General features: G+C 44.6%; 3 protein-coding genes across 3 annotated transcripts in view; 2 read left to right on the top strand and 1 right to left on the bottom strand.

The window, feature by feature from the left end:
* The first annotated feature begins 1,268 nt into the window (after window positions 1-1,268).
* LOC311013827 (myozenin-2) lies at window positions 1,269-6,125 on the top strand. Its single transcript, XM_084010060.1, has 6 exons — window positions 1,269-1,400; window positions 1,869-1,965; window positions 2,821-2,984; window positions 4,020-4,161; window positions 4,710-4,893; window positions 5,662-6,125. Exons 2-6 carry the CDS (start codon window positions 1,875-1,877, stop codon window positions 5,843-5,845), a joined length of 765 nt encoding a protein of 254 aa, XP_083866186.1. The 5' UTR covers window positions 1,269-1,400; window positions 1,869-1,874; the 3' UTR covers window positions 5,846-6,125.
* A 157-nt stretch (window positions 6,126-6,282) lies between these two features.
* rbm22 (RNA binding motif protein 22) lies at window positions 6,283-11,674 on the bottom strand. The gene is made up of 11 exons (XM_084010059.1): window positions 11,577-11,674; window positions 10,406-10,459; window positions 10,273-10,302; window positions 10,024-10,156; window positions 9,805-9,905; window positions 9,230-9,402; window positions 8,840-9,040; window positions 8,532-8,696; window positions 8,076-8,164; window positions 7,725-7,853; window positions 6,283-6,990 (listed from the first exon to the last, which is right to left on the bottom strand). The coding sequence occupies exons 1-11, from the start codon at window positions 11,628-11,630 to the stop codon at window positions 6,836-6,838; spliced, it is 1,284 nt and encodes a 427-aa protein (XP_083866185.1). The 5' UTR covers window positions 11,631-11,674; the 3' UTR covers window positions 6,283-6,835.
* A 1,853-nt stretch (window positions 11,675-13,527) lies between these two features.
* The window catches only part of ndst1a (N-deacetylase/N-sulfotransferase (heparan glucosaminyl) 1a), a 38,823-nt gene continuing 29,548 nt past the window's right edge, over window positions 13,528-22,802 (top strand). The window contains exon 1 of the mRNA XM_084009031.1: window positions 13,528-13,738. The gene's annotated coding sequence lies outside the window, so the exon portion shown is untranslated. The remainder of the gene's footprint in view (window positions 13,739-22,802) is intronic.

Here is a 22,802-nt window from a genome sequence, read left to right as displayed (position 1 = left end):
ATACACTTTACAAGGAGACTGTTAACCTACCAGGCTTTCTTTTTATAAAGCACATTACATTTTTTCCAATAAACAAATGTAAATAAACCCCTTAATGGGCGGCAGCTATTCAACTTCCAGTGTGTCTGCAGATGTTTTTCTGTGACTAAGGATGGCTCCACGTTTTCTTTCAGACGCCAGCAGGCTTCCCACTGGGGGAATAGTGCTGTTGTGGAGTCGGGCAGGTGCAAAATCGATATCCAATCTTCAACAGGGATGAGGAAAATGTTTTTTTCCCTCCAGGCTCCTGCTGAGCTCAATGAATCAATTTGCGGAGGGGAAAAAGTTACTTGATAAAGACGAATTTGAGTTTGAAAAGGCCAACCAAATATAAAGTTTACAGCATAATTTGTCCTGTAACACAAAATGTGAGTTCATGCAGAATACACAACTGGATGTTCCCAGCAGTTGGTAACCCGAGGAATAAATGAAAATAGTGTTATTGGAGAATAGAGTAGACCATATTTTAGGCTGCTGAATAACTGACAAAGATGGGAAGCACAAATACTTTGTTACTTGAGTATTTATTTTCGGACATCTTTTTACTTTTACTCCCTACATTGTACTTAATACTCCTTACATTTTTCAAAACAGGCTCGTTATAGTTTTAATACATTTAAGTGGAAGTGTTTTTTCTCATATTAATATGACGCAAGATTCAGTTAGCCTTGCAAAAAAAAAGAAATGTCTTTCATTGAATGCAACTTGAGTATCGTATGACTTTGACAAGTTTGTAGAATGAAAGAAAAGGACGTCAGAGGTCTCACACCATCAAAAATGGAAACCGCAAACAGCCACGGAGCTTAACCTTTGACCCTAAGGTCTTAAACGAAATCACAACCTCGATCGCAGTGACCTCATGAATTTTACAGCAGAGCATGTAAACCTGTCTGGGAGACACATGGTGCAACTCAGGATACAGTATGGTGGTGGTGGAGCGGCTACAGAGTGCTTCACAGAAGAGAGAAATAGAAACTGTGTGCGTGTAGGTTTACAGTGGAGAGGTTGGACACATTCAGTCTGGACAACAGCTGTTATCACCCACGCACACACAGACAGGGGATCAGATTTTTATTAGCAAAGAGGTTCGAGGTCAGGATGCAAATCTCTATACTTGCCCCCTCCCCTTAATTGCCCCCTAAACGCTCCCTCTATCCATCCTCACTCATATCCCTCTGCTAAAATAACCCAGTGAGGTAAGCTGCCGAGGCATCCCGGGATGAGTTTTATACAGACTGCTCCCCCGCTGCCGAGGAGAGTCGGAGTGGAGCGTGGAAGCATCCCAGCTCGAGAGCAGGATAAACCAGAGGGGCACCCAGACCAGCTCCGACACCCGGCATACAGGCAGGCAGGAGACCCAGGTAAGGACTGGGCTGACGAGTGTCCTATTATAGCTGTGGTCAAAATAAGCAGGGACAAAAGGCACTGCTTACACTACAACCAGGTCCTTAAGTGAATTAAGAGAAATATACATTTCTATGATGCTGTAGAGTTATACTAGTATAGTTACTAGTTATACATGAAATCACATTCACATTAGTAAGAAATTAAGTATTTTAATTCTAGAAACGTAATCAAAAATATCTGTAAATATATTGTGTGGATATAATGTTGAAGTCATGCCCTTTGCACGACTTTGTATTTAAGGCTCGTTTTATATCTGAGTTTACGATATGTATAAAATGTGTTTTTCTTGCTTCACTAAATATGAGGTCATACTGAAATAGGTTTGCGGTGGTAAATGGTCTATTAAAGCAGTAAAAGTATGGCAAAGCAAATAAAAAAATCCTCAATAATAACCATTCACATGGAACGTGTGTGTCCATCAGAGGAAGATGATGATGATGATGGTGAACTCAGGCCTGGATGACATGACTAAGCAGAGGATGTTGCAGACTCAGGCTCTGTGTAAGGAGGCCAGGGGGGGTGAGTACGTGTGGATGATCGTTAGAACTGACATACGGATCATATTTGGAAGTAAGCTAATGCATGAATATATTGTGTGTATTTGCATGTTTAATCCACCATCGTGTGCACTCTAAATCGAGGAGCTCCAGTGTGTTGAAATCCTCCACACATTCCAGCAGGGACCGTCCCAGCTGCAATGTTTGTTTTCTGTCCGCCAGCTAGGCTTTGAAAGCGAGTCTCCTCTACTCAGCAGAATGTGACTCCCGCCACTGGATTTAATGCAGGCGGGATCAAAGGCAGCTCCTCAAGGGTGGCACATGCCCAGACTTCTCCCACTTTTCATGTGCGAGAAAGAGGGGCCATCCTGCTCTGACGCAAGTCTTTCATCCAAAGATTTTATTTATACGCCCAGTTACCCATGCAACCCCTGGACCACAACAAACATTACACACCCCGTGACATCATCTCCAGGCTATTTCAGACCCTCCACTGTGCCATGATAACACGAGAAGAGACCCTGAGCTGTGCAGATACCAACTTAGCGGTGCGGTACACGTTTTCTTTTTTTCATATCAGTGCCCCTCAGCTGTCGACAGAAACAAGAAGATCAGAGGAGACATTATGAATTGCCAAAGGTCCTTATGAGTCTGTGTTGCTTTTTCTGTTTCTTTTCTATTCCCCAAATGTCTGGAAGTTGCTGTTATCACAGACGTTCCCTTTGCACTATCAACTAAATGTCACTATGTATTTATGCACCTAATCTGATGACACGCGAGGACCTGCGGTGAATAGATTTCCCTACTCTGATACTGCCATTTTGAAAATGATAATATTAAATGACTTCACCTCCGTTTGTCTGCCGTGTTGTGTCAGGTGGTCTGAACCTCGGGAAGAAGATCAGCGTGCCAAAGGACGTGATGATGGAGGAGCTCAACCTTCCATCTAATCGAGGCTCTCGCATGTTTCAGGAGAGGCAGAAGAGGGTCGAGAAGTTCACGCTGGAGAAAACCGCCAACAGCTCTTACAACCCCAACACTGTAAGGAACTGAGGGAAGGCACATCACACAGGAACTCCTACACCTTAAACACACAAGATGATCTACCTGTGATTCTCACACGTCGTTACAGTGGTTTTGTTTTGGCTGAAACTGGGGTCTTCTTATATTAGTTGCAAAAGTATGCCTTATAGACTATGAAGACATTATGCTGTGGGTTTATTCTCAAAACTCACAGACTCATAACAGAATCAAACACAATAAATTTATCTGAAGAAGGTGTGAAAATAGTTGCTATACAGAAAGAATGAAATACAGTATAATGCAATTACTGTCATCTACCTTTCTCTCAAATAAACGGACCTCCATTGTTGTGCCCACCAAAGAGAAAACCTGAATCCCATTTAAAGTGTTAAAACTCTAACTCACAGATGCTCTCTGGGAAGAGATGCCTGATAATTGAGTATGGTCCTTTAATGTTTTAAAAGCATGTCTAATGTAAATAGCCTTGTGTAGTTATTTTCAAGAAATGTTGGTTTAGAATTTCAGACTTGTGTAAAGCAGACATATGTTTATGGTTTAAACACTGCAACTGCATTTACCAGAATGCCATTCAGCTGCATTTTTACTACCTACTAAATGCCCACTAAGTCTTCTTTCATATCCCACACCTCCAGTCAGTAAGACATGCTTCTGCTAAAATGCTTAAGTCCCAAACCAAAGCTGAAAAATCTGATGACATTATCAGAAATATTTTTTGAAAGCTCCCTTTAGAGCCAAGGAAGGATATTAACAGTTCATTTCAGAGCGCTCTTTGCTACAAGTAACCAAACTTCTTTTTTTTTTTTTAATTCTTTCCTCAGACCATCAGGATGATGAACTCGGTCCAGAATGTCTGTCTCAGACCACAATTACTATTGCACAAATGTGACAGTATTCATTTTTACATTTTTCCAAAACCAAAAAAGACACTTTTCTTACTTATATAACATATATGAATCTTTTTTTTTTTATCTTACAAATAAAAATCCTTCATCTCATCCTCGTTGAAAACCAGAAATGTGTGTGAATTTCCAGGTGTATGTGGAGGAGGTTCCTCTCCCAGAGCAACAGGGAGGTAAAGAAAACCAGGCGTTCTCCATCCCTGGTAAGCACAGCCTGGTGATGAACCTTCAGAAGACCGTGGCAAAGAAGGGAAGTCCGGATGTCCTCGCTCCAGGTACATCTTAGTACACAGTGAAATACAGCCACAGGCTGCCATAAGCCGACTAACTAGCAACGCATGCCTGGAACTGCCAGTGTCCACTTTGTCAAATAAATGAGTTTTCTTATTGTCAGAGCTAGGAGAGCTGGCAGTTTGCAGACGGTGGTTATGTGACCATGTTTTGTGTATTTGTCCTGCCAGAAGGCACTGCTTGTGCTCTGACTGACAGTGCGCTAAGCTCTGTTTATTATCAGGGATTCACACTGAGATCTAATTACTGTGGCTCCTATTGTTGACAGGAGTGACATCAAAGAGATTTATATGAATATTAGATCTGTTTGCGCTTTGCTCTAGCTTTGCTTTTTATTAGGTTAACTAATGGCTTTTGTCATTTGTTTCCAAAACCAAGGAATATCAATTTTACTGAAAAAAAGGGGGGATTTATTTAGCTTGAATTGAATAACATTTAATTTAGAAGGGGAAAAAATGCTTAAAATGAAATTGATAAAACTCTTATTTTATGTATGTTGCTATAAATCAATGACATTACTTGTTTCTGTCAGGATACTCTGGTCCCCTGAAGGGAATCCCTCGTGAGAAGTTCAACACAACAGTAATCCCCAAATCCTACAGTTCCCCGTGGAGCCAAGCTCTGGGAGACAACACAGAGCTACTGAACACCCTAAATACACTGCTGGCCCAGCTCCCTCAAACACCACAGCCGTCCAACTACAGGTCCTTCAACAGGTAAATCTACCTTTCCACACCTGCTGCTGCTTAGTAAATAAACCATGATTTATCCACTGGAAGCAGAGACGTCGAGACCCACCCATCTTCAAATAGACCCACAGATGACCTACCCATGTTATCCATCACAATCATCCCCTCCCTCGGCTCCACTCCATGTTTCCACAGTTTGAAAATGAAACTCTGGCTTGCACCTCCTTGGAGTATGGCTGCATGATGGCTATTTTGAACCCTCTTGAAAGATGATCTACTTGGAGGGTTTTAATGCCCCCCCCACAAGACAGATTACGCACGAAAGCGCATCGCTTCTCTCTTGGCACACAAGGAAATCACACCAGTGAGGCGGTACAAAGGTTAAGCTTGGGCAGATGGAGAAATGACGAAGATCCGTAAGACAAACTCAGACTTTCCTCAATTACACTTGTCAATCACCGTTTCCATTCTGGAACTGTACCCCCTGTGGAGGATCCACTTACGCCCTCGAGATAGTTATGAAATTGTGATGCTTTAATTAAATCTTTACTCCGACGGTCAGCGCAGCCCCACAAGAAGAAAAAAAGCTCACCACACAATCCCAGCTGGCTTTCTCCTGTTAACAGGACGAGCTAAAATCAGAGCTGACCAGATTGGGTATCATGTATCATTTGAATGGCCCCCCTTTATGGTAAGGAGCCTGAGCCATACGATACCTTGGGTCATATTCCGCAAAGACCATGAAACACAATGCATGCAGCCTGCTTAGTAACAACTCTCATCTCCTTCTCCCAGATCTGCCAGGCCATTCGGTGGAGCTATGGCCAGCAAGAGAGTGATTCCAGTGATTGGCTTTGAGGCAGTGGAAACGAAGGAGCTGCCCGGCATCGCTCTGGACAGGATGTGCCGACGGCCCAACTTCAACAGAGCGCCCAGGGGATGGGGAATTGATTACAACCCCGAATCTAATGAACTATGAAAAGTGGCTGATCAGCTAAAGACTGAAGCACTGACCTATGCTTGCTGCTCTCTTCCTATGATGATGATCCTGCTGTTAATCAGTGGGCACTGCAAGAGAGAAAAACACTCCTGCATGATATTTAAAGTGGTTTGCTACTGCTGAGTGGTTTGACCAGATGAGGTAAACTGAAGACTGCTGGGATCACTTGATTGCCAGTCGAGTCCCTGGCAATGCTGCCAAAGGCTGAACAGCTCCGTTCCCTTTTGTTATGCTTAGCCGTATCTGATCCAATCAATGTCGATACCTGACACCCTTCTCTCGGTCTCCATCTGATACGTTTCACACCGTCTTGACATCTTCATCCCCCTTTTATTCCTTATCTTCTATAGATGTAAGAGCAATAGGAGAGAACTCTGCACTTGCACAACAAGTACCAATGAATAATATGCACTCCGTGATGATCAATGACAAAATTGTGTCATTTTAATGACAAGTGAAAACAACATTCAAAGAAAGCCTTACAATAAACAAAGTCATTATGCTGTGTCGTATCACGTTTGTTTAAAATAAAAAAAAAAAGTAACTGAAGACGAACAGGTTTAAAAACGCGCCTCAAGATTCAGATCTAAGTTGGACAATGTGACTAATACAAATTTAACCGACATTTTTATATGTACAACGGCTCCAACTAGAGGAGCCTGTAAAAACGGTACGGCCCTGATCACATCGGCCAGTGCTCTCGTGTTTGTAACCTTCACAGAACGTTCTGGTACTTTTCAGCTGCGAGTGGCGACGCAGTCGTCTTGTAATATCCTGGCTGTCGTCTCTCCAGACAGATGGTGCCGTTTCAGTTCATTCGCTGCACTGCAGGTGGCATAATAAATCAATGTTATCCAGTAAGACATAACTGTTTTCTCCCAGAAGTAGTCTGCAGGTTTCAGGCCCGATGACAGCATCTGTGGTGAAAGCCCCCCGACACCCAACTGCAGTGTGACTTCACTCTGCCAGCTATTCACCATGACGTGAGCCATGCGCGGCATGGGCCCCCATGCGCTGAGGATCCTGAGAAGGGTAGTGGATTTGACCAGGAGGTCTCATGCTCATTGGAGGGGGCATAGGTGGAGCCATGTGACCCATGGGGTGAAACATCGGAGGGCCAAAACCTGATTGAGAAGATGAAAAGGAAAGGGATGAAGCTTATCTCACCGTGTTGAAATCATTTTCACCGCATTACATGATTATCTAATTCCTAACAGCAGCTTTGCAAACATATTGTGTAAACATTTAATAACAGATCAGGATTACCAAAGTAGATTCTTAAACAGTATAAAGTCAATGGGATTATTTAAAAACGTTCATACTTGACATATATTAGCATGTATTAGATAGAGAGCTGCAGGAATGAGTCCTAAATCCCTGAAATTTGTCAGTATTTTTGCACTTCTGGTTCCCTCGATTCAAAGCCAAATGGGGTTGTTTAAATTTGTTTTTGGTTTGATGCCTAAAGTAAGGTTTGTGCTCAACACAAGCTTAAGATATGTTTTGTTCCACAATAAAAAAAAATACGACAGTAGATATCCCGCTTGTGAATTTGAAGCTTTCAAAAAAGGCTGTTACTAACAAGAAGCTTAATGAGACTACAAAATGTCACCACGCCAGCTAGTCGGTCTTTACAGCCTCATTGTGGATATTCATAGGACTGTGTTGTCGTTTGTTTATAGCCCCAATTTCGTACTTCTTTCGATTGCATTTACACCTCAAACATCATAAAAGATCTGAAGAAAATGTAAGTATAATAAACTTGTTTGCCAGATTATTTTTTTTCTGCAATGGTCCCATTGGCTTTTTGTCAAATGAACTAATAAGTTAATAATAAGGTGCAGAGTTATGATTTTACCTGGAGGAGGTGGGTTGATGCCTGGAGGTGGGGGCAGAGCGATGTTCATGACCGCAGGAGAGGTGCCAGGGTCCAGGTTAAAATAGTTTGCAGGAGCTTCTTCATCTAAAGCTGGCGGTGGAGGAAGAGCTGCAGCACAAAGACACAGAATTAAAGCAATTTCAGGTATTTTAATTTCCAGCAGCAACCCCAATCATCCTCTAGTATGTGTGACCGAGAAGAGAACGAATCAACAACTAATGACACGATGTAGACATTAGAGACAACTTACTTCAAACAACTTACTCTCACATGACATGATTACACAATACACACAAAAACACCTAACCCTCCCTGTGTTTGCAGACTCACTTCCAGGCAATCCAGGTACAGGATCAAGTCGGGTGCCCATCTCACTGACGCCATCTTTGATGCCTTCCTTCCCTCTTGCTGCCTGTGACCTAAAAAGGCAAACAATACAAGTTATACTATATATTAACCACATTGCTTACTTTGTGTCACACCACTGAGTAGTGTGCGGCATTCTGTCCCGAATACAGTAGTCCAAGTAACCTGACACCAAATTCTTTGCTGTGGTTAAGTTCTTACAGCGTATGTAATAACATTTTGCAGGCAGTCATTCACTCTCAAGCATGTGTTTTAAAGAAACAGCTTGGAACATTTCATTTAAAAACACATGCTCTGTGAACACCACCTTGCAAATTAGCACTATAAATCTTCACATCTCCTCCCATGTGGCACCACCTAGTAAGGTTGTATGGTGGCTACCCTAATGTTCACATTTTACCATCTTAATTAGACTCTTACCTTCCCCACTTGACAGTGAGCCTCCGTCCATTGATGATGAGTTTGTTGAAGGATTTCTCAGCAGCCATTTCAGCTGACTGCCGAGTGGCAAACTGGATGAAGGCACACTGCTGCCTCTGGACTATGGTAATGGTGCGAATCTCACCAAACTGGTAAAAGTGACTCCTGCAACAAAACAGATTAAAACACTGGAAGTTGGAAGGTTTGAATTGTAACAGTCATTTTTATGATTATGAAAATTCCACCAAATAAACGTAAATCCCACTATCAATGAAGGACGTGTACAGTTATGAAATATAAATCCTTACTTGAGATCTCCATCAGTGACAGTATCTCCCAGACCCCCTATGTAGAGGGTGGAGATGGACTTGTCATCTGGTGGGTCCAGTCGGGGCATAGTTGAGGCGCGTTTCAGCAGCTTGTCAGCGACTGGGTCATTGATGCCGTAGTAACGGTCCTTGATGTTCTGGTCGGCGAGAGGGTCATCTGGATCTGTGGGCTTCTCGTGCCTGTGTATAAAAGGACAACCAGAATGGGGAAATGCTGACGTAACATTTTTTTTTATTTTGTCTATGACAATAGGTAATCAGATTACCTGATAAATAAATCAGGACCAACTATCAGCACAAAACACTGACAACACAGCACCAAGCCATAAGGTCCTGCAACTTTAGCCCATTTCATGAAGTGCCACTCACCTGTAGGGACACTCCTCGCCTCTCTTACACTCTCCCTTCACCCAGAAGGAGCAGATGTGCGGCCGGTTCCTCTTGTAGTATGGAGTGGTCCGGGCCAGTTTCAGCAACATATCACTAGAGCTGGGTGCTTTACCTAGCTGGCCCACTGGCCGTGTGCCGTCAGAACCGGCTATCTAAGAACACAGAGGTCCAAATGGACACAAGGGGTCAATAACCAAAAAAAATCCAACCTTAGAAAGAAACTTAAATGACTTATGCACTAGCGGGATGTCCTGTTTTGTCCTCTATTTTGGTGAAATTTTAAAGGGGAACCAAAGCTCTAGAAATACATTAACTTTCAGGGTTTTATTAATTGTGTTAATAAAGACAAGCTAAAGTGTGTCCTTTCCTATAGTGTCGGTAAACACAAACAATAAAAATTGGACTAGACTTGGATACGTATTTAAGGATGTGAAATCGAGGACAAAGAAAAGTGCTCAGGCCATCCTTTAAAACTAGTTTTAGCTAGTGTAGCTGTATGAAAATAATACACTGAACAGCAAATATGTTTCTCTGCATCAGAAAGCAAATCATACCTCTCTCTCCATGTTCTGTGTGTAGTACTCTTTGTTCACATCCGACTTAGGAACCTCGTCTTTAACTGAAAGCCCAGTGTCTCTGACCTGAATGGGCAAACCTGTAAACCACAAGGTGTGACAAGTGAGTCAAACTCAAACAGCTGTATGCTTCACCCAGCCATAACAAACGTACACGGGTCAATTTCAAATGACAAGGAGTAGGTTGCAGAGACTCACCATACTCCAGGTCCAGTAGACATGTCTGACAAACATTTTTCATTTTACTGCAGGTCTGACAGACCTCCGTTTTCTTGAAACGCATCCGTGTCCCTGGACACCATCTGAACACGGTGAATGGTCGAGCACAAATCTGATGGGCACAGAATGAAAAATGACACTCTTACATGATCATAGCATTACAGGTTTAAGCTAAACTAATGTTGTGTGCTGCATCATTAAGATTTAAAATATGAATGCAATACATACCTTGCATTCTTTCCCATACTTATCCTTGGTCTGTAAAACAAAACATGAACAAATATGAACCTTTACTCTGGTTAACAACACTACAAGGAAATAACCTAGCAAGTCATTATGATGTACAGTAATGTAAACTCACCATACGGATGTAAGGGTTTTCTCCTAAACATGTCTGACATAGAATTGGAAAATCCTGAAAGACAAAAGGAGAACATGTTGATTTTAAACCAAGAACCATATCCGTTAATCATCCAACAGCCCCCTGAAGTAAATTATCTGAAGCAGGACCATTTTCCATCTCATTTTCTGCTGTGGGCACCTGGGCGATGTTATATGTGTGAGGGCTTGCCTGCTCTTACTTTGCCATCTGTTGAAGGATGCCGTTTCAATCAAAGTGTTAACTGCTGAAACCGACCTCTCTTATCCAATCTTACCGACAGCATCAGCCAACCACCTAAATATAAGCGGCTCATGTGGCTCACACGTCTACACACACACAGTCTAGTGTTGCAAAGTTTGTATTCCGGTGTGTTAATAAAACCAACATTGGTCCAAGGTTCTGTTGTGTCATGGTTCGAGAGGAGTATGATTTGTTGCCTTATATAGTAGGATTTCAGACATTTAATGGACGCATAATAGAATGTATGGTTAAGATTTACATTTGTATAGCACTTAAGACTTAAAAATACGGATGACATGCCTTCTTCGTGCGTCGTTATGACGTTGAGATGCGACGCTGGGCAGGCGGAATTGGGTCCTCTCCTGTAAACGCCTGCTAAGCTAACGCTAACGTTCTAGCTTTATGCTTCCAGTTTACAATTGCCGAATCAAAGGACAATCCCAAACAGACAATAACACAACGATGTGCCGTAATGCTTCGGTTCCGCAAAACCCGGTAATGACTGGATATGGAACTTGTTAGCAGTTTTAATAGTTTGCCTGCTAGCACTAGCCTCATTTAGCTCAGATAGCCAACATTAGCAGAAAACATATGGCGGTTAAATAAGCCGGTAGTGTTTGTTTTCACGCCAATATGTGATGGAATTAGTATACCCACCTTCTGTCGGACCTTATTGTTGGACGCAGATTAAACGTGTAACGTATTATGAATTAACGTTTACACGGTAGCAGCCACGCTTCTACTAGCTAGCGTTAGCTAACGGTATGCTAACTAGCAATTTAGCAAGGCACTCGGATTTGTGGCAAACTGGTAGTTTTTATGATCACATCAGTTCCTACAATTTACCTCGAAACGACCGTGTTAAGTCGGACTACGTCTCCCGTAAACCATAATGCAAAAATAAACGTACCGCGTCTTCCCAGTTCTGTCTGTTGTAGGTGTTGGATCCGAGGGAAGTCGCCATTTTGCAGAGTGAGAGCCAAAGGGCTCGAACAATCAACGACACAAAGTGTCTGACCACAATGCACCGCGGCAGAGAGCCACGTTTCACCTTTGGGTGTCGCCCTATTTCAATAAACTATCATGCATAATCAAATTAAGAAAATGTAAGGACTACACATATTTGGAAAGGAGAATTATTGTAATGAAAGCAACTCTGGAATGGACCGTTTATGTATAAAAGTGTAGCTATGTATTTTCCCTATTATCATCATTTTGCTGTACTGATGTTATCGCTCATCATGCACACAAGTTAGGCCTCTATTTTACTTTAAAATTCTACTCCTTATTTTACGTACCGGCATATATTTATATATATATTGAAGTATATAAAAATGATGCAATAATCTTTCATTAAAAACCCAGCAGTGATAAAGTTCTTAGCACATTTCCACATTGACCAAATGTAAATGTAGGCTAGTCTACTGTAAATGCATCATACAAACATGAGCGTAATATAGGCTAATTAAGATAAATAACAAATTTGCTACTGATTTCTGCAAAATTATTACTTTTAGGTTTGACACTTCAAGTAGGCTTCATTTAGCTGGTAATGCTTCTCTACTTTTATTCAAATTAGATTTTGAGGACTTTTTCTCTAAGTATTTTTTTTATATTCTGTTAGTATTGCACAAGTACTTCACCCCCCTTCATTCACATGTGAGTGAGTGAGTGAGACAGAAGCCTTGACTGTCTGGTGTGTGCGTGTGTTTGTGTGTGCGTGTGTGTGTGAGAGAGACAGCTTTAAGCCAATCGTGTAGTCCACTTACTGTTTATCTTTCCACCTGTTCCATTGGCGGTGAGGGTGTCTTTGCTGTGTGAAACTCCAATTAGCGGGGCATAGGATGTTTGAGATTACGGATGGGCATTAAGCCCTTAATGTTTACTTAAGGTCAGGATGAGGTTGTGGAGGAGTCAAAGGGTCGGGATTGGAACCAGGTCTGAATAGCTAAGGAATCTTTCATATCTGCCATTCCGGAGGTCGGAAAAGGAAGTCTGCTGTACTTTTAGGCTACTTATGAAAAGCATCTCCATACTCTTCTCTTATGATGTCTGTCAATTGCATTGTGCTCATCAGTCAGGTAACACTGAATATTGATCAACAACCTGTCTGTGCACTGTGTGAGGGACACTAGTGGGACGCTGAGGTAAAGGCACAGCCTTCTTTGTCTTAATAAGCCATGCAAACCTATCTCCTCTATCATGTGATGTGGATGACAGCCAAAGTTGTTTTGAAGGACGGCTTTGTATTAGATCTAACCACACCATAATCAAAATCACCTGACGAGTCAGAGGACATGGTGTACTGTTACCTCCCAGCTGCTCTCTGTTGTGTGGGCCATTCAAGATATTATATTGGAATTGTATTGATATTATGTTCCTTTGTGGTACAGTGAGGAATTAAGCATACTTTATATGTTCATTAATAATACTTTTTATACTACATATTAATGTATTTGTGTCCTGCAACTACAGTACCTTGAATATAAGGTTATACAATCACGAATATATGGCATACCTGTAATATTTTGTGATTTTTGGGGGCATTTTTTCATCTGCATGTTTGTGGTGACTAATCAAAACCATCACGACCACCATCACTGTTATTAAGAAATAGGAATCACACAAACTTTCAGGATAATCCCAGTATCACTGCGCCGTGTAATTCCGAGTGGAGCGGAGCTGTGCAGACACGGTCCACCAAGGCCACTATAATCTCACTACTGAGGATAAACCCGTGCACGAATATGATCGCACGGTGATTTTTTTTAGGAGTTATGTAGTGCACGTATGCGCATATCAGAGACAAAAAAAGGCGCCGCGCTGGCGCCTCCTGTCGACAGTTATGGGCCACTGCCGGTGCACTGAGCTGCAGAAAGAGAGGGGCATTCTCAGATTTCTCGATTTCTCCCAGTCGAGTCCGCTGTGCCGCTTCTACCTCACGGCCGCCAGCAAACCGAGACGACGACGACTACGACGACGACATGCGCCCGGCGCGCCGTGCTTCAATCCCGCAAAACATCCCGACCGGACGGCGTCGTGCCAAATCCGTCTAAACCTCCAAAAAACGAGGTGAGTACGTCGACAAAAAAACGCGAGTCGCATCGCAGTGTTTTCGCACATGTTCGGTGGGCTTTGCGAGACCGAGAGCCCGGCCGCCGCTCGGTCTCCCAGGCCAGGCTAGGGAACATTGTCTGGCGCAGGCGGAGAATGAGGCCAGTTTTCCGGCCCCGACTCTCCGCTGGCTGCAAGCGTCAAAGCGGCCGGAGACATAGCGGGGAGGCTCGGTGCGAGCTTTTCGGCTCGTCCAGTATGGCAGCAGAGAAAACGAGGCTAACGTTATTTTGTGTGTGTGTGTGTGTGTGTGTTTTTTTTGAAGCGGGTCAGAGGGAAGTTTGCGCTCAGGGAAGAGAGAGCGGCGTCCGGCTCCCGTCCGTGATTTAATATCGGAATTCCTTTATCCAGCCGGATACCGTAATACAGCCCGGTGGCGGCTACGAGCCACCAACTTGTTTTTCTAACTTTGAGGCAGCTGCAGTGTGCAGAGTATTCATCCCCAAAAAAAAAAAAAAAAAGCTGGCCTCAAGTTAGCTTCAACAATTTGCCAACAGCGTAGCGATTTGACCACAGACGTAACATCCTTAACGTGTCTCCTGCAATGGAAAGAAGAAGGAAAAAAAAAAAAGATGGATTCTGCGTGCGCGAGTTATAATTAAAGGTCTATACGGGAGTCTGCCACCTAATCCAACAGCGTTTGCAACAGAGGTGGATGGAAGAGCACCGTGGGAATGCAGCGGCCGCTTTAACATCGTTCAATTTGTCCAAATGATTTCGGGCAACTTGGGTTAATTATCAGCAGCGACGGCAGCCCTCTTGTGTTATGACAGATGATGCACCAGGCTATTAGGTGGGCTACCTGTAGGAACCATCTGCAGGGGCTGATTGTTGCACAGATTCCTCTAAACTAAGATTTCTATTTGATCCCAACCATAAACTTGGATTGTAAGGGAGGAAACCAAATAAATAGACTGCTGACTATGCTATATCATGTAGTTTTAGTTAGTGCGATGCACTCTTAACAAATAAACACCCAGTATAAAGTGGTTTAATATGTGGCACAGTGGCACCAGCGATGCAGTGTCCTTTTTATAAGTAAGAGCTGTCTTTATTGTGTGTGTGTGCGACTGCTTTGTGACTCTTTGTTGTGTGTGTGTGTGCGTCTCCACCGAGATGGCTGCATCTATTAAATACTATAAACACTTGACTCTGCTCTGTAGCAAAAAGGGGCAGTCCAGACCTGCCTGAAATCCGTTGCCTAGGGGTGCGAGCGCGTGCAAGCGTGCACCTAAAGTGAGTAAGAGATTGCTAAAGGAGAATGACTCACGCTCAGAATGTGTTTGGCAAAGTCAAAAGGACTTTCCCTGCGTTTTTTTTTGCCTCAGCTGCAGAAGACATTCTTGAAGAGTGCTGTCCTTCTGGTTTTATGCGTCATGAGATTTATTTGACCGTTGCTTTACTTTCCCCCCCCCCCAAGCCATGTGTTGTTTATCACATGTCCCACCCATCATTGGGGAAAAAAATGTATTCTATTTGCAGATAATACTTAAAAAAAAAAACAGCGTGGTTAGTGTCATTTGTTTGTCACAATTTGTGGCGAGCTTGAATCTGTAGGTTGCGTCCTATTTTATCCGTGCCAACTGTTTGTCTGGTTGTTCTAACCCTCCATCTGACTGCTCCCGCTGGCTGCCAAACATGCTGTGATCTAGCGCTTTCAGTTGATGAAAGCTGCCACTGCTGCTGCAGCCATTTGATCATATATCAGCATCCCTCCACTTAGATATGCCCGTGAAAAAAGCTGCGACTGAGTTACAATGCCTACACGCGGAGGCTGATAAAATACTGTGGGCATGACAAGCATGTGACGGATCGCGTCACCAAACGGTGTTTGGCGGTTTATCAGAATGAGACATGATCACAGACAGTTTGTCATTTTTAGATTTGAATGGGGAAGGGTGTGAAGGATGTTGTCAAGTCAGGCGCTCTGGCTGCTTTCTCCACGTAGAGGAGGATGCACGTCTAAGTGTAGTGCATTACCAATACCATCGCATTTAATGGTTTACACAGGGTAACTATAGGGAACTTCAGCGCCCAACGACATGCCATATCTTGTATTTTTCCATGTCGGTGCCTCTTGTATCCACATGCAGTGTGCGTGGGGGGCAGACCTCTCTCCGGAGCGGGGCTGAAGCCAGGCATCCCTCCAAAAACGCGAGCCCCCCCAACCCACTCTGCTGGGTATAAGCACTGCTTTGTGCCACAGTACTGCTCCCTATGGTTCTTATTCATATACTACTACAACACCACTGGCTCCACCAGATACTGGAATCTAAAATTGGAAGTGCACCCAGAATAGCCCGCTGTTTGACAGATAAAACTCGTTTCCTCATTAAGTCGAGCATTTTGATTAATGCGCCGGCATGCAAGGGGGACGACTGTACCCGTCGTAAGGCCGCGAGACGGTTTGTGTCGAAAGGGCCCGTTTCTGCCTGGAATGCGGCTGCTGCATTTGTTGGCTTAGGCTGCGCTATCGCGAGGGGGTATTGGAGAGCAGGAGCCGGGTAAATACATTTCAAACAGCACAGCACAACCGAGTATTAGCAAGTGATCCGATAGCATCAGTAATCCTCGGGAAAACCTGGAGAGTTGTTTTTGAATAGCGTTAGCCTCCATCTGATAGTTGGCAGGCACCGGGGGTGTCCACATGTGTGACTGACTGGCTAGGTTAGCGAGTCGTGGCTGAATGCTACAGTATGCAGGCAGATCAGATTACTGAACGATTAGCCATGGCCTCCTATCCCCGGCCCGGGGAAATGATTTTCCACTGTCATAATTCCCTGGACTGAATTACGCAGGCCACTGACTCAGAGATACTCAATACTACAGACCCCAGTGCTGCTCTGCATAACTGTTGCTCTCTGGAGAAGGGAGATAGGTGGGGGGGAGCGGTCATGCCATTGTTGCACTAGAGGACAAGTAAGTTTTATAATTTGAATTCCCAGTTGAGCTTCACCGCTTCTGCTCGACACGGCAGCATCGAATGTAGCCGAGGGTTGACGCTCATCGGGATGTTTACCGTTCAGTTGGGACTAAGACATGACGTAGGCAGCTGGAAACGGTCCCCAAACCGTAAACAGTCCCTCACATGTCCTTCTATTGTGAGACGTACGTCAAAAAAAATGCGAGCACATGTCAGACAGCCGACGAGGCGGGCGTAAATCAAGCAGGCCTCTAGTGGAATTCAGCTGAATGGAAAGATGGATGGAGAGAGGGAGAGGCTATAGCTGGTGGAGGTAGGACTATGTTTCTAAGGTTCCTACCCCCCCTGAGGCAGGAATCCGATACATTCCAGAGGCTCCTGTATCCAGACGAATAATGGAGACTCGGGTGTAGCGTTTCATCAGATGACATATGATTGGAGCGTAAGTGCTGGGAAAGTAAGAGCTATGTCATAGGCTCGGAGGTAGCTGGCTCTGGTTGCCGGAGGGATCAGGAAATATGCCAGAAGAACGGGATAGTTTTATGTGCGATATGGATTTATCCCCCGTCGGAAGACGGCATGTTCGGCAGCTCTTATCACACAACCGCTACCGCTTAGAGAGACCGTCGCATCATTTTAAGGCATTTAGGTGATGCTCTGATCCATAATATGTTAGAATGAACGGCGGCGTAGGAAAATTTTTCAGTAGTTTTATCCTATAAACTGTTCTGCATAGGTCTATAGCGGCAGCTAAACTGGTACTTCAGTGACGAATAATCAAATGCCAAGCAGTAGATGAGAGTTGAGACCGTTTTCTGGGTCCACGACTTTCTGAGAACTGTGGGACATCGTCTCGATCAACACCTGTGTTCACACAGTATTAGGAAGCCAATCCAATTTTCTCTTCTGATGCGTTTTCAGCTTCAGACATGCGGCTCGCCAGCTCCTAAGCCAAAGGCTATTTATATTGCAGACGCGGAAAAATGCCCTGTTTTATTTAGTGGTCAAAAAACAAGCTGTTGTGTGTGTTAATGGACTTCACCTCAGCCATTCCGGTGGACCCTCGGGGTGCAGCGCTTTCATGCACTCGACGAGGAAGCTCTCGGCTCTGCTCCCTTAATGAAGCCATTTTCAGAGATGCCGTAATGGGAACGCACCACTTCACTGTGGGATATTCTAACCCTGTCCTCATCATAAGTGCTATCAGTCATCAGATACAATTAGATTTGTTTTTTTTTTTTCTATCTGTCCATTTAGCAATTTAGAAGGCTCAGGTTTTTTTTTCTCCCCCTGTGAGATCTCTGTTTGCCTTGGTGTTGCATTGAGACATGCTTGTAAATCAGATTGAGGAGTTTTTGAAATATTACCAGGAGAAGAGGAAAGCTGGGATGAAGAGTGTTGTGTGTAAATGTGAGACATTAGCTGTACATCAGCTGACCTAAGGCTCGGTGCTAAAAGCTCACCGATATGAGCTCAGAGGGCAGACAGGTGTAGGGTGGGGGGGGGGGAGGGGTCTGAATGTTTACCCAGTTGTCTGGTGGCCTCGCTGGGTCTGGCCACACCACAGATCTCACACACATACTGTCACCTACTATACGCTGTACGCCCACACACACGCACGCCTCAAGTTGTTTACCATAGTATATATGCAAGTGCAACGCATAAACAGTTTGAGAAACGTGATAAACTAATTTAATAGAGTATTAAATAAGGTTTCTTAGTGTAATATTTGAAGACACTTTCACTATTATACATTACGATACTTTGCTTAAAGAACACTTTACTGAAATGCACATATATGATACATATAAACACTAAGTTTATGAGGTACACCCAGCTGAAATGAACATTTTTGGACAAAAACAGAACATGATAACCTTCATTAAGGTGGGTTATTTTTTGTTTTAGTTAGGTGCACCTTTTTAAACTGGAACGTGTTTAGTCGGTGCTTTTAACAAGCGCGTCTGTCTTTGCTTGCCCTGTTTGACTGTTTTGCCTGAAGCCTCGACAAGACCACAGCCGTGGTCCGCTGCTGCCAGGGAGACCCTGATCTGTGTTTACCAACCAGCGTTTGTGTTTACAGTGCTGTCACGGTGGGCAGGGATATCGCAGGAAAGTCAGGAGTGAACACCTACACAAGGTCAGGTAGCAGTTTCAGTTTGCTTTTGTTAGCCTGCTCCGATGGTCGTGTTGTTAGCCGGGCCAACAGTACTACATAAAAACAACCACCTCTGTGCCGTTGGATCAGAGCAGAGCATTGCGGCGTCCCACCACCACAGCGGGACTGGGTAAACTTCAGCAGGACATCTGGTGCCCCCCGTTCTCTCCTCTTTTCCCCATCTCCCTCGTCTCCTTGCCTCAAATCAGACCACAACACCACACACCGCAAAAAGTCATCTGGTGTCCATTCGCCTCCCACCTGTGAGTGCGTTTGGCTTCGCTGCAAACAAAGCATTGTGGCATGCGAGAGGCTACGTCTAAACAGCTCAGCCTCGCTATCTGGCTTAATCTTCGGGTGGAAACTATGCGTGCGTTGCCAGGGTTATGGGTCATCTCCATTTCAATTCATTAAATTGCACGGAGGCGTTGAGAATCCGCCGTAACAAACTGACCACAGCTGATGGCATACCTCTTCTCCATTTTGAATTGCCGAAGTGGAAAGAATTGTAATGGTGCCGACCCAGGGCTTAGCGGCTGGCAGCTCCGAGTGTACCCCTCCAGTGAGCCGAGGCGGTGCTGTGTCTGCCCAGCCTGCTGTCTCTCATCTGTCCTTGGTGGTAGGGAGGTGTGTGTGTGTTGGTGTGTGTGTATGTGCCAGTCTGTGCAGGACAGGTGTTGGCTGCCCCGAGGTCAGTCCAGATGCAGCTGGGGCACCTAGACAGGAGGACGGCTGGAGACCGCAAGTGACAGCAGGATGAATGAGCTTTGTTTTGTCCGGTTTTTTATTCCGACGGTGCAGCTTCGAACAAGGCCAGCCGCGGTGGTCAGGTGGCGTAACGGCTGGCTGCTCTCAGCGGGACGTGCGACAGCCGCAAGTATCTTGCAGACAGGCTCGGAGGCTGTTTGGGTAAAGGAGCTAAGACTAAAGGAGCCACAGTGAGGTCTGCAAGCCTGCAAACACAAACAGCACCCTACCCCCTCTGTGAAGTGTTAAGTGGCCGGATATGTTGGGTGAATGGGACACAGGTGTCTGGGCCGCGCTGTGTGTGCCTGGCCAGAGGTCCATGTTTGTTTTCTCTCTGTAATGGCCTCCAACTCTCTGCTGCAACTCGACCAGAGCTCATTGGCTCTCAATGGGCCGGGGTGGAGGCCCCCTCTTTTCTTGGTTCTTTTTTTTTTTTTTTTTCTTCTCCTGTGTGACTGAGCATTAGATGAATGACAATAATCTGATAATGAAATTCAATAACACAATGCTGAGGCTACACATTGACCAAGACCGGTCCTTTTTTATTTTATTTTTTTTAAGATCGTTCCTCCTTTATTCTTGCCTGTATCCCTCCTGTTGCCTGTGATCTACTCCAGCAATGTGGGCGTTTGAAGTTGTCAAGACTCTGGCTTTACTGTTGAGTCCTCAAAGTGCTTATGTGACAGGTTGAGAAGAGCTGGAGGGGAGTAATGTGAGTCCCACAGCCTCCATCTTCTACGCCCTCGTCTCCAACTTGCCTCCCGCACACAGGCGTCAATGCCACTCAGCCACCCATTGGTTGAGTGACCGCCTAAAGGTGAGCTATGGATTATGAGGACACACACACACTGCCATCACAACCCCCCTACTGTGCGTCCCAGGGGAGTGCAGCAGGGTGAGGTAATGGGTTGTTAACCCCTCAACCACCTCCATGTTTGGACGTTGTACCGTCAAGCAGTGGCCGCTATCACCACTCTGATCTGATTGTTTGAGAAAACCTGTGGCCTCTCCAGATGGCGAGGCCTCTGGGCTGGTTTATGATAACCATACACTTAATAACTGGCCCACATAACGCGTTCCCAGCTTCCTGACCCCCCCAACCCCCAACCCCCCCAAACAAACTCTGCTGCTCTCATTCCTCGCCGCCACCCTCTGTGCTATTGTCTCTTATGCCTTCTCCCGAGTGCCCTGTTTCATTTCTTCATTTCACTCATCTTTTCAAATTCCAGAATCCATTTTTTTTTTTTTTTAAGTCCCCCAGGCACAACGGGTGACGGCTAGAGACGGTGCAGCAAATTAAGTTTGGTCCCCTTCTTTCGCTCCCCTTGGATGTGGGCACGATGGAGCAGTCGGAGGAGACGACGAGCAAAGAAATCTGGAGGAAAAAGCCCATTTCCCATGCATTACTGTCTCTTTGCTCGGGGGCTATAGTGGAGAAACACCAACACCTCTATAACGCCTTTATTTTCTCTCCTCTCTTTTCTTTTTTCTTGCTCCCTCTCCGTCTCGCTCTCGCCGCCGCCTAACCTGAAGGTCTCTCTGCTCTTGCTACCACTGCTAACACAATCTGACCCAGTTTATTAGTTTGGGTCTAGTGAATCATTAATCGAGGTTATCTAACTGTTCTTGTAATGATTCCGCTGTGACTCGCGTGTTGGAGCCTCCCCACGTTGGGAGCTGATCAAGGCTTGGGCTTCTCGCTCCATACATTTGTACTCTATCATAACCATCTTGCAACAAAAAAAAAAAAGAAGAAAAAAAAGCACCGACCCTCAAGCTAGACTATATGTTTAATAGGTGTGCCATGCACTGTAATATGTCATTGTGTCAGCGCACAATACGAGGACTAAGTGCACTGAATGCAAATTAATCTTGTGGGATGGCAGCAGCTGAATAGAGTGCAGTTTTTGGGAAAGGAGGGGAGCAAAGGGAGGGACAGAAGGAGGGCTAATAGTGGCGACAGAGAGGAGAGGGGAGAGAAAAGAGCATGTGAGGAGGAGGAGGAGGGATGTGGGATTTAGTCATCGCCAGGCCCATTCATCATGCAATGCCTGCTGGGATGCGCTGGGGTCAGTCCCGCACAACACAATTACAGCCTGTTCTGGTGTGTTGTGCCCGGCTCCGGTCTGTTCCGACTATGTTCTGTTGTCTTTTGTTAGATTTCCTCTGTTCTACCTCTCTTGTTTTCCCCCTATCTCCCTCTCTGTCTCTGTCTCTCTCTCTCTCTCTTCTTTTTCTTCTGTTCCGTAGTTTTTGAACTCGCTGCTCGAGCTATAGCTAAATGATCTGCTGCTGTTCTTGGAGCAAAACATCTCAATTAGCTGAGCATTTGTTGTGTTCTCTGTCGGTGTCTTTGAATCTTAAACTCTCTCTTTTGTCTTTTGCAATTACTTGCCACATTTCTTTTTATTTATTGTTTTTCCCAACGATGTGGCGTAGCAGCTTTGCCGGGCTGCTGTACCATCCTTCTTCTTTCATCCACATCTGAATGGCAGCCGCTAGCTTGATTCGTGTGATTGACAGGCCTGGTTAGCATGGTGGCGTGAGATTCTAGTAAGCATGTTGTTTACCCGGCCTGCCTGACAGTCCTCTACGAGCCTACAGATGTTTCCAGATAGCTGTAAATATCTGCGGTGTGCTCTAATGTCAGTCGACAGCATATCTGATGATAAGGATATCTCTGTCTTCCTGTCCTTGGCTATTCTTCATGCGGCGCAAAAAGGAATTTTCCCCTGCCAGGAAACCTTTTAAGGTGGTCTGAAGGCCGAAATGAAAACATCACACGAGGATATCCAGCAGCATCGACGTCTGAAGGCTGATCCAGATATTTGTGTTAACATCATAGTGCATAGCGGGGCTTTATGTCGTCTTGCTGGCGTGATCTGTTTCTGTCACTTTGCTGAACAACAACACGACGCTGATCTGATCTCGTTTTGGAGCGTCTTGCTATAGTTTTGATTTGGCGCTTGAAGGAATAAACCTTTGTAAATTTGCCAGTTTTCTATAAGACCCTGTGAGTATTTTATTTTTAAAATATACATGATGGGTAGAATCCCACTGAACACACACACACACAAACCTGTGCGTCTTATTAACTGTGCAATTTACTGTCAGATGTGACACATTTTTCACATTTAAGAAGCTCGAACTATCAAATATACAATCAATTATCAAAATTCCTGTCATTAGTTGTT

This window comes from Eutrigla gurnardus, assembly GCF_963514095.1.
Source record: "Eutrigla gurnardus genome assembly, chromosome: 5".
In the NCBI taxonomy this organism is placed as follows: domain Eukaryota; kingdom Metazoa; phylum Chordata; class Actinopteri; order Perciformes; family Triglidae; genus Eutrigla; species Eutrigla gurnardus.
This window is presented reverse-complemented; position numbering and strand designations above follow the sequence as displayed.